This window comes from Cavia porcellus, unplaced genomic scaffold (genome assembly GCF_034190915.1).
Source record: "Cavia porcellus strain 051 isolate PalLab524CR breed Dunkin Hartley unplaced genomic scaffold, mCavPor4.1 scaffold_6, whole genome shotgun sequence".
In the NCBI taxonomy this organism is placed as follows: domain Eukaryota; kingdom Metazoa; phylum Chordata; class Mammalia; order Rodentia; family Caviidae; genus Cavia; species Cavia porcellus.
In genome coordinates this window covers 80,852,959-80,865,000 of record NW_026947489.1, presented here as the reverse complement: position 1 = coordinate 80,865,000, position 12,042 = coordinate 80,852,959, and the positions used below count along the sequence as shown (strand labels likewise).

General features: G+C 46.6%; 1 protein-coding gene across 4 annotated transcripts in view; it reads right to left on the bottom strand.

Annotated features, from left to right (window-relative positions):
- The window catches only part of Nos2 (nitric oxide synthase 2), a 35,662-nt gene extending 23,992 nt beyond the window's left edge, over positions 1-11,670 (bottom strand). The window contains exons 1-4 of one of the 4 annotated variants that reach the window (XM_063249517.1): positions 11,503-11,670; positions 10,207-10,369; positions 1,651-1,735; positions 817-936 (exon numbers count right to left, since the gene is read on the bottom strand). In XM_063249517.1, the coding sequence (XP_063105587.1) occupies positions 817-936; positions 1,651-1,735; positions 10,207-10,313 (312 nt within the window). In that variant the 5' untranslated portion in view covers positions 10,314-10,369; positions 11,503-11,670. 4 annotated transcript variants of the gene reach the window in all.
- Positions 11,671-12,042: the final 372 nt, after the last annotated feature.

Below are 12,042 nucleotides of genomic sequence, written 5' to 3'. Positions count from 1 at the left end.
CTCTGATCCTGGTCTCCAGCCAGACTCAGACTCAGACCAAAGTCTACAGCGTGGTCCCTGGGAGCATCTCCTGTGCTCAGCCCATGTGGCTCTAATGCTACCAGGCAAACTGAATTAAAATAAAAGTGCAAGTCACAAAGCCATAGAATCGCACAAAAAGAAGTCCAGAAAAACAGATGCCCAAGTGTGAACTGGAATAGTTTGGGGTGGCAGGGAGGGCACTTTCGTGGTCTTAAAATTTTCAATTCTTCTCCACTTTATAACCATAGTATATACTCTAAAGTCAGAAAAAAGGAACCAAAGGGTTGAGGGTATAGCTCAGGGTTCAAGCACTTGCCTAGCACAAGAGCGGTCCTGAATTTGATCCCCAACTCCACAGAAAAAAAAAGAACAAAGAAATTAAATAACAGAAAGGAGCCTTTTAAAGGGCATTTAGTCTAACCACTTATTGGCTGCTTAAATCTTTAATTTCCCTTGAGTCCTTCCAATGCAGGGAATTCACTACCTCTTCACCTAGTTCAGTCTAGCTTAGGTCAGTTCTGTTAAAAAAAACTCTCTCTGAAATCTAAGAAAAATATTAATTTCTTTCTGTAATCGTTTATGTGATTTTCTGGGTTATCCACTACCCATTAGGGTGGTAAACGAAAGTTGGTCCTATTGACTTCCTACTGTATATACCACTGGGTTCCCAGCACCCTTTGCCCAAGCACATGATAGCTTGATTTGCCCAAGGAGATACCTGTTAGATCCAGAAAGAGCCCCCTGGCTTTACCAACTCCGGAAAAATGTGGTTTCCCTGAAACCCAAAGTTCTCACCGTTTTGGCCTTGGTGTGCAGTGTGTCTTGCAAAATCATCCCATTGCCCCAGTTTTTGATCTTCATGTGCTGGGAACAGGTTGGTGAAGGCTTATGTGGCTTGCTCTGGGATTCTGGAACCTTCTAAGAGGGAAAGAAACTAGATTTTTCCAAATACCCATAATCCCATGACCCCAGGGGTCTCTCCAGCCTACAGACCCTGCTCCAGCTTGGGTGGAATGGAGATCTTCAGGTGGGCACACAGGCCAAGAGGATCATTCCTTGATTCTCCTACCTTCCCAGAGGCTAGGCCACCTGGGCCCAGGCCTGCTGAGAGTTCCAGGTGCCTGGGCCACAGGCCATGCTTCTCTCCTTACCCAGCCTCTGCCAACACTTGCTCAGAGGAACTGTAATGGCAGGAACTCAGGTTCCATGTGAGAGAGCCTATCACAGCCAATACCACCAAGGACAGGAGTCAGGACAGGGAAGAATATACCACTGCCTTCCCTCCTCCAAGGCATCTAAGGATATGAAATCCAGTTTTTCTTGTCTCCCACTCATTGCCCTGCCCATCTCTTTGGAACTCTCTGGAAAAAGTGGAAAGCACTTTGGGAAGATGGGACCCATCGCCCATCCTGCCCGCTCACTTAGAGGTGCCAGTGCACCCTGGGGGTCATGTCTCCCAACTACTGCAGATCTTTCTGGCTCCAACTCATGCACCTGGATCTAGGACCCTTTGCTCACTACTCAGACCCTAGTTTCCTGTGCCCTCCAGCAGCCTCTAATGGCTATGCAGCCTGCATCTGCCCATGCCAGGGAGAAAGGGGCTTCCCATATTCATGGGACCCCACTGACCTTGGCAGTCCCTGTAAGGGACTGGGAGGATCCATTTTGGTGCTTGCCAGGGCTGCAGTATTTGGGGTCATCTTGTATTTCTGGGCTGTGAAAAGAAACAGCTGTCATAAGACAGAGACTGAGAGTGGAAGGAGTCTCGGAGTGCCTTCTGCTAACCCCTCACTGTCTGGGGACTGGGAGTGAACTGCTCATGGCTTCCAGTCAAGGAGAGAAGACTGGTCAGATGGAAGCTCTCCATATGACCATCCTCCCACCTGCTCTTCCTTCTTCACACACAGCCAAAAGAAACAAGACTGAGACAGCTACTGGCCCAAAAGGTGACATACAGAAGCATGGAGAAAATGTCACTTATCAAAAGCCAAGTGTCAGTGTGTTCTAGGCACTGGTGGGCTGAGAACAGCTCCATCAGCTCTGCCCTCTGGGCCAGCAGTGAGCACTGTCCACCACATGCTTGTTTCTAGTGACTTAATCTTTTTAATTTAAAACACTTAGTGTACCTTGGCTTATTCGTTCACTGTACATTTTTTGTGAAAAATATGAAATTTACAAGAGTTGTAAGAATCGCGTAATAAACTTTCATGGCCCTTCACCCACGTTCAGCCCCATTTACCAATTATCAATCCATGACTCATCTTGTTTGAGCTAGATCCTCTGGCCTCGGGAAAGACAGCCTCTCCAACAAATAGTGCTGGGGAAACTGGCTATCTAAACGCCAAAGGTTGAATCTAGACCCATGCCTCTCTCCATGTACCACATTAAAATCAGAATGGATCAAAGGTCTAAATGTTAAAACAGAAACAAACTACTGGAGAATAAGTAAGTAAAATCTCTTGAAGACACAGATGTAGGCAAGAACTTACAGAATTCCATACACACTTGTCAGAAAAAGGTCAATAAACACATGAAAAAATGTTCAACATCTCTAGCCATTGGAGAAATGCAAACTAAAGCAACACTAAGATTCTGTCTTACTCCGGAAAGAACGTGTATCGTTAAGAAATCCAATAATAACAAATACTGGTGAGGCTGTATGGGAAAAGCAGCCCGTACCTTGGTGGTGGGAATGTAAGCTAGTACAACCACCATGGGAATCTGTATGGAGAGCCCTCGAAAAACTAAAACTAGAAATTCCATTTGAATCAGTTCTTCCCCTTCTAGGTATCTTCCCGAAAGAGTTAAAGACATATTCCAGTGACACATGCATGCCCATGTTTCTAGAAGCACAACACATAAGACCTAAACCTTGAAAGCACCTTGTATGTCCATCCATAGTGAATGTCCATCCATAGTGAACAAGAAACTGTGGCATTTATACACAGTTCACTACTCTTTGCCATGACAAATGGGTCATCTGTATGAAAATGGATCCATCTTGAGACTAAAGAGTTAAGTGAAATAAATCAGGCACACAACCTTAAATATCACAGGGTTTCTCTTATGTGAGAAGCCCAAAATATAAACAAAGAGCAAAACAACAAGAAGAACAAGGGAGAGAGATAGGTCTTTTGCAAAAGGGAAGGAGACAAGAAATAGAGAGGAGGAGGAGGGAGGGGACAGAAAGGGGATGATATAAAGATTGAGATGTGTTATGTACATGAACCAACTCCCCACAGGAATGTAATCATTAGATACTGCAAATGTATGCCAATAAAAAAATTTAATTATATATATATATATATATGCACACACACACATATATTCTCCTGGTCTCTGCCTTTATTTGAAAGCAAAGTTAAGATATAACACTCCATATAATTCCATACATTATATAGGAGTGTTAGATGATTTATAACTATAAAAAGATAGTATCCCTTTAAAAGAATAAGTCCACAGTGGTCTAATTTCATCTGTGGCTTTGTTTTCCATGGTTGCAGTCACCCAAGGTCAACTGTAGTATGAAAATATTAAATGGAAAATTCCAGAAATAAATAGTTTGTAAGTGGTAAGTTGTCCAGCCCTCTGAATGACATGATCAGATATTGTGCTGTCTCTCTCTGAGCTGCCCGGGATGTGAATCACCCCTTTGTCCACGAAATCCACACTGATTTCACTACCTGCCCACGTTTAGTAGCCACCCTTGTTACGATTAAGTGTCCATGTATCATAGTGCTGGTGTTCAAGTGTCTTTATTTTATTTAATAAGGACCCCACAGTGAAAGAGCTGGTAATCTGAATGTGCCAATAAGGACCTGTCAGGTTTTGCATTATAGTGAAAAGGTAAAAAGGAAAGAAAAAATTCAGCTTGCTAAGCTCTATGGCAAGAATGGATCTTCTAGCTGTGAAACTGTGAAGAAGGAAAAAGAAATTTGTGGCTTTTCTGTCATACCCTAAACTGCAAAAGTCACTGCCCAATATGTGACAAATGCTTAGTTAAGATGGAGAAGGTAGAAACTGGAGCAGAAGACATGGACAGAAAACAGATTCCAACTGATGGCAACATGTAGCAGACTTCAGCAAAAAATTCCCTGAGACAAATGACACCAAGTCACTAGCTGCGAGTAAGGGATGGTTACACAGATTCAGAACTATGTGTGACCAAGAAATAGGAGGAGGGATGTAAAAAGAAGTGAGATGCATTATGCATATGTCCCAACTCCTCTCCATGAATGTAATCATTACATACTGCAAACTTGTCTAATAATATTTTTAATTTCAAAAACCTATACATGCATGTACATATACACTCATTTAAAAATGTAAAAATTATTGGAAGCATTGCACCTCAGAGTTGAATAAGCTGATTAAGGGCATCCAACCACCAGTGTCATCATGGCTCAATGGTTCCCAGTCACAGAATTTTTCTTACGGTGCATAGCTATAGTAGTTCTACATTATTACCTGGTATTATTATCTCACTTTGCCTAATTTGTAAGTTAAACTTTATTGTTTTTAAATAGGAAAAATAGTATGTAAAAGGTTAAGTACTAATGTGGGTTCCACATGCACTGGGGTCTTGGAATATATGACCCCCAGAAAAGGGAGCTGCTGCCTGTATCACAAAACAATTTATATATCAGTCAAGTAACACAGGAGCCCTCTAAAGCGTCCTCTGTGTGATCATCTGCCATCTTCAGACAAAAGATTCTTTGCTTGGCCAAACTTTGATCAGACTCCTGGACCTTATCATAAGCCTATCTGTGCACGTAAATGGAAAATACATTTTGAACAAAGAATCTTATTAAGTCAATAACCCCACACACAAACGAGATCTCATCACCTCTGCCATCTAGCCAGGTTCCTCACCCTCCACCATTCCTCGGTGCTGTTAGATCACTCTGGTCTACCTTCAGAAGAATCCTGTTAGGTCAGTTTAGCCAGAAACCCCTGTATCCCTGATATTTTGTCTTAGAAATTCTCATCCACTGCTCCCCTCTCCCTGGCTCTGTTTCCATGTGTCCCTGCCATGCTCGAGTGGAGCCAAATTTCTCTCTCCCACTGCAAGACTGAGCCACGGTGGTCCCCATGTCCAGCGCAATGATCCTGGACGAGCAGTAACATACATCATTAAATATTTTTTTTAACACATTCCTCTGGACTGGTTTGCCTCATCAGAAAAATAAATAAAGCCAATTCAGAATCATCTGGAATTTGGAACTGATAAGCTATAACTGAGCAGCCACCAAGGGAACGATGACTTAAATGAAACAACGTTTCAGGGCCTGAGGTCTTCAGGCCTCCGGGTCTAATGCTCCTCTCACTCTGTGGCCACCATCTCTCACCCGAACCTCTGTCCTGCCCTCTCTGTGGCCTCTTTTCACATACTTTTGGAGAAATGGACATTTTAAGAAGCTTCAGATCAGAAATGCCAACTAATACCAGTAATGTTTAAGTTGATAAACTTAACCCACCTAGCATCTCAACAATTTGCACACTTAGCACTGCCTTTTACCCCAAATATTAGAAAGCACCATTTTCAAGGTTTGTCTGACAATCCCCTGGGTAGATGGGACCTAGTTATCCTGACCCACCAGTTGCAGCTGGAGGTTTATATTGTGTCTGGTTCTTTGCCCTTATAATGAACCTGGTGCTGGCGGGGTGTGTGTGTGTGTGTGTGTGTGTGTGTGTGTGTGTGTGCAAGCACCTGGTGGAATGTGCCAGTAAATGTTCACAGTGATCTGCATGAAGCAATGAGATGCATTTTAATTTTTCTTCATACTGTTATGTATCTTTCAACTTTTTTTACAGTGGCTGTGAATTGCTTTCATAACTGAGATTCTTTTAAATTTTGGAAGACGAGTAAATAAAAGTTTTTCCTAGCCTGCTGTCCCCCTGGTTAACAGATCTCCCTGGGCTCGCTGTCGGGGGAGCCCATGAGAAAATACCAGGTGAGCTCCTGTAGGCTTTAGGTTCCTCCTTCCAACTTCCTGCCTCATCTCACGCCCACAGATGCCCCTGCCACTTGACTAAACCCTCAGCTGGTCCTGCTTGGCAGGGCCGAAGACCTCTAGGACCTGCCATCTAAGGCCGAGTCAGGAGCGTGGGGCTCTGCTTAGACCACAGAAGGATCCACAGGCCGTGGACATGTCTCTGAGAGCCCAGCGGCCTCTGTGGCTTGGCTGTGGGGGCTGACCTGGGGTCCTGCTCTGTGTGAGGTACCCACTCCTCCTCCACACCAGCCTACCTTTCCTTAACCAAGGATATGGGCAGATGGATGCCACTCTTGAAATGGGTTTTATTTGTTTAAAAAAACAAACAACAGCAACAACAAAACCCTCTTCTCTTGGCTCTCTTAGCCATATCTTAAATCTACAGAGCCTAGCAGTTCCACGCTGAAATACCAGAAAAACTTTTAAGGGCTGAAACATCCACAATGTAGCCCATATAGAGGCTTCTCAGGGTGCAGGCTGGGGTTCCTGGGGACCCTTTGTGATTCCTGAGTCGCCACCTCCTCTCAGTTCTCTCACGGATCCCTGCGGAGCAGATACTCAGCCCTGCTGCTTTTGCTCAGTGGGGCGCACGGTGGACCGTCCAGCGTCCATCGCCCAGTGAGCAGCCGCCGGCGCCCGCCTCCCTCCGCGCCTCCCCACAGCCCAGCGCGCAGCGTACCTGGCTCGGCCGAGGCAGCGCGTGGGCTTTGGCGGGAGGATCCGGCGCAGAAACCTGCAGAGCCGCGGCCGGGCGGCCTCGCACGCCGCGCTCAGCCCCTCGCGCATGACTGGCGGCGGCGCCTTGAAGCGACAGGCTCCGGGCCCACCGGACAGCAGCCTTATCGCTTGGGAACCTGAGCCTCCGCCCCCGGGCGGGGCGAGCGGAGAGTCCACCATGGCCTCCCGGCACGGAGGGGTCTCCAGAGGGACCTCACTTGGAGGTGGCTGTCCTGGTCAGCGGGCTGGATGACCCTGGACAGCCCCTAGGCTAAGACAAGGGTGGGAGCCACCTTGTTTGGTCTAAGTTTTATCTGCTCCACTGTACAATAACAAGGATCACCACAAAAACTCTTTGCACAATGCTTTACAGTCTCCTGTCCCTGTTAAATTCTTCAGCCCTCACAAAATCCAGTTTATAAAGCAATTCCTGTTGTTATCTCTACTGAGAAAGGGGGGGGGTGTCTCAGAGAGGGTAAGCACCTTTCCCCAAATCACACAGTAGCAGTCAAGAGTTTCCGCTATCTCCACCTCCTAAGGGCCACCCCCAGGACATGTGCTTTTCTGCTTGGAGTCCAGACAGGGGATAAAAGAAAGTGCAGGGGTGACAGTGGGAAATGGAGGGAAGGCTGTGAGACCAGATGTCCTGGGGACCTTGCAACCTTGGAGGTGTAAAGCTTGGGGACTTTGTTCTGTCTATAAATCGCTCTTTGCATGCTGGCCAGGTGGAGATGGAGTTGCAGCCTTCAGCCACCCCCACCCCACAAGCACATTTCAGTATATATGATCCCAAGCCCAAATCACAGAGGAAGGAGTGGGTGTGTTTCAGCAGCAACCCAACCCGAAGAGCAGCCCTCAGCCGGGTTCAACTTTGTTCTGAATTCCGTACTGTTCACCTAGACATCCCCACATGTGCCTTGGTCTCTTCACACACACACACACACACACACACACACACACACACACGCACACACACGCACACCTTGTGCTCACTTCCTATTCACTTGTTCACACAAGTCATACACTCATGGGTCACAGAGAACAGGTTCTTGATCTGAGTAGATTTTGAAACTACTTTTAAAATATAAATACATAGGGGGCTGGGGATTTAGCTCAGCGGCATAAATGACTGCTTTGCAAGTGTGTGGTCATGAGTTCAATCCCCAGTACCGATAAAAAAGAAAAAGACAAAAAATATATATATAAATATAAATACATTAATTGGCTCCCATTACTGGGAGTCTAAAATCCCCTTTGTGGGCTGCTTCCTCTTCTAGCAGCACCCTCCCCGCCCTCTCGCCAGATGGCTGCAGTCCAGTTAGGCCACCTCTTGCAGAGAGTGATTGTCCTTTTCTTTGACTCTCTTACAGCCCAGCACATAGGCCGTCGGGAAAGCCTGTGAGTGTAGGGTTTACACTTGGTTAAAGTCTCAGTCCTCACACTTGTTAGACATTGGCCTTAAATAGGTCATTCGGCCTCATAAAACCAGGATAATTGTGGCTCCTACAGCCTATTGACCCAGTGCTAAAGATGACTTACATGTGATTTATTATTTTTATCAGTAACACATGCAATTTTGAGACTGAAGTGCCACCAGGACATCTAGAAGTCATTCAACTCTGTGTTCTCAACCCTTTGTCTCTTGACCACCACAGACCTAACTGCTGGATTTCAAGTGTTCTCACCCTCAGTTCACACCACACATCGCACCTGGGCTGGCTTGCTCAAGAATCTACAATGACTCCCTACTACTGAGCAGAACGAGTCCAAATCCTCCATCCTGCACTCAGGCTCTCAAGTTTTTTGGATTTTTTTTTGAGACAAGATCTCACTATGCAGTTCCAGGTGGCCTTGAACTCACTGTACAGCCCAAGCTGGCCTTGAACTTGCAGCGATCCTCCTACCTCAGCCTTGCAAGTGCTGGAATTACAGGCATGCACCATCATGCCCAACCCCTCAAGCTTTGACCGGTCTGGACTAAAGTCAGGCTCACCTCTGCCTCTTTGCTCGCTACTCCTCTTCCTGGAAGGTCTCTGCTATGCCTCTCCACATTCTATACACATTGCAAAGTCCTTGGAGCCCAGCTCCTTCTGTGAAGCCCTAGGAGACTCTGCTTAATGTTGCTCAGGCCCCTTCCAGCTGCCAATAGCCAATACAGTGATGACAGCCAAGCCCCTGCGTGTCCGGAGCACTTGTTCTGTGCCTGGCACTCTTCTGGGTGGTTTACCTGTGAAACCACCTCATATCCTTCCCACAACTCCAGGAAATAACATTAATTCCCACAGAGTACTTCCCATAGAGGAGGAAACTGAGGCTCAGGGGCTCAGCCAAAGGCCACAGGGTTATCATGAAGGGTTAAAGCCATTTGCTTCTCTCCAAGCTCATAGCTCTTAACTGGGCTGCTTTTGTGTGGACCCAGGCAGGACAGGTACACTCAGGGTTGTCATGCTAGGCTCCTCCAGGGGGCATCCTGCCCACCATAGTCCCTGGGAAAGATTATTCTGGAACTACACACTGTGTGGTGGTCCTGGGTAGAGAGGGGTTTCAGGTCACTCTTGTTGTAAAGTGACTGGCCTTCCCAATTAAGCAAGCCTCCACCCCCAAATCATGGGGGCCAAATCATGGTCTCTAACATTCTCAGAAGCCCATGCACTTACTTGGTGGTTGAGTAACCCTCTCAGTTCTGTGGTTACATCAGGCTTGCTTCTAAGTCTAAGGGACGGGGCATGCAAGACTAATACAAACTTTGGGGTCAAATTTCAGTTCCATCGATTACCAGGAAGGTGAGTGAGTCATTACCCCTGCAGAGCTCCTGTTGCCCCAGGTACGGGATGAAACAGTGCACACTTTACATAGCAGTGGCAGTGGTCACCTGAGATGCAAACATGCAAGATGCCCAACTTTGGAAAACAGCAACAAATGCCCTGCTCAGCCAGAGCCCACCGTGTGCAGACCCATTTCACCTGCTTTGCACATCTTTTTCATGCCAGCTCTAACACCCTTCGAAGTGGGACCACATCCTGCCAATGAGCACATTTGGGGTTCAGAGGGATCACACAGCCTTAGAGAGATGCACAGGGCCAGCTCCTGTGGCACAGTACAGTGCTTAGATACAGTTTGTCTAACATCCTGGATACCATTCTGCAGGCTGATGGTCACATAGCTAACAACTGCGACGGCACACGTCCAGGCAAATCAGCACAGATATCCATCAGGATGGCTCCACTGCCTCCCACCCTCAAGCATTCTTCCTCCCAAGATTCCAAATCCCCTCAGGGCAGCCCTGTGCTGAGTCCCTTTGCCTTATAGTGTCAGGCACAGTGCAGTGTCCAAGCAGCAGGAACCTCCAAGAAGCAGCTTTGAGGTCAGAACTCAGGGTGCCTGGAACAGAGAGAGGACTTCCAGGCTGGGGACACCGAGGAGATGGAAGCTGAGAGGAGACAAAGCAGAGGTGGTGGCAGACACTGCTCACCTGTAGAGATGACTGGCTTTTCCCACGTTGTTGTTGATGTCCTTTTCCTCTGTCAAGTCATACCGACTGGATTTGAGCTTCCACAGGAAATTCCAGGGGCAGGCCATCTCTGTGGCTTTACAAAGTGGGTCACTTATCTGGATTAAAACTCAGCTCTTGGTAGCTATAGGGTTGCAGAAGGAGGAGACTGTGAGGCAAACCTGAAGATGAATCTCCAGAACTGGGCCTTCCCAGTTCACTGTAGAGCTCCCAGGTCAAAATAGAGATGTCTCATACCTTTTTTTCGTCAGGGGGAGTCAATATGTCAGTACCCCCAATACTCGCAATATGTCAACCTCGTATCCTCATTTCTACTTGGGAGCTGAGTCTGAGGCTTTATGAACATAGGCTTCAATTCTACAAAGTCACATAATCTAAAGGAATGGTGTAGGACCCTCAGTGTCACCAATAACCAAGGACAGACTTCATGACCAGGATCCTCCTTAGTCACCTGCTGGTTTGCCAGAGCTCGAAGGGGCAGGAGCTGGGAGGCCACTGTAATATGTCAAAGTGGGCTTGCGTGCCTGACTCTGAAATTATTGTTCATTCTAAGGCAATAATGCCACCTGCCCTTCTTTTTACTAGTCAAAGAGAAAGTAATTTTGTGTGTAAAAAATGCATTTCACCCTCAGTATTTAAGATTATCTCCTTTGACAAAGATAAGAATCAGAGACCCGAGACCTGGGTTTTGTCTGGACTTCCCCATAGCAAACCTCCTGACTAGGAAAAGCCTACAGCTGCAGACAGCCTGGGACCCATCCACAGTGGAACCTAAACCCCCAGCCCCACGACGCCAACCTTAGCTCTATTAGTTACTTGACCAGGCTGAAGTTCTTAATCTACAACTTGTTTCTTGTTCTTAAAATAGGATTGATAATATCCACCTTCCTCAAACTTGAGAAAAGAGAGTTACATGTTATAAAAAATGGATAAGAAAATGCATGTAAAATAAAAATTCTTAGCAAGTACCCTCCCCATTCTGAATTTTCCCAGAAACCTTTTCCTTATGATATACTAAGCACAGCAAATATTTGAAGAAAAGGAATCTGAAAAAGATGACATCCCTAAATAGTCCAAATTCAAGGTTTGGGGTTTTTGCTTTGGGGTGCTGGGGATGGAACACAAGACCTCAGATCTCTACCACTAAACTCCATCTCAGCCATAGCCAGAAAATTCCCAGTTTTTTCAGCCTTCCCAGTCAGAAAGAAGCAAAACACTACTAGAACACCAGCTTCCCCAGAGAAGAAGACAACTCACCTCAGAGCTGTGTGGCCCCACAGAGCAAGGAGGAGGAAACTGGGGTGCAGTGGGGGTTCTTAGTCTTGAGATCGTCAGCACCACCCGTAACTGCCCAGTCTCGTACAAATTCGGCTGAGAAGTTTCCAGCCAGTGATGCTGAGATCTCTAGGCAGAGCCTCAGCCATCAACTCGCTGCAAAGTTAATCATCACATTAGCAACCAAGATGTATTTATACTCATGGTGGGCCATCCAGAGAACAGTTTCTACATAAAGTGCTCTTGTTTGTTTTCAAAGGGTGTGTCCCTGGCTGGGTATACAGCTAGCCAATTTATGACAGGGACTCTAAGCCTGTTTTATTACATCACTCTACATGTGCATCTCCAGTGAGTCCACCTCTTCCTCGTCCCAGGTCTAAATCGCCAAGGACCTTGCCCTCATGTGGCCAAGTCATAGTGCCTCACTTATAGTATCGTGGGGATTTTCTCAGCAGGAAACTCTCTGGTTAATTTCTGTCCACCCTTTCACTTCCGTTTGCCCCAGGAGTCCAGGAAACGGAG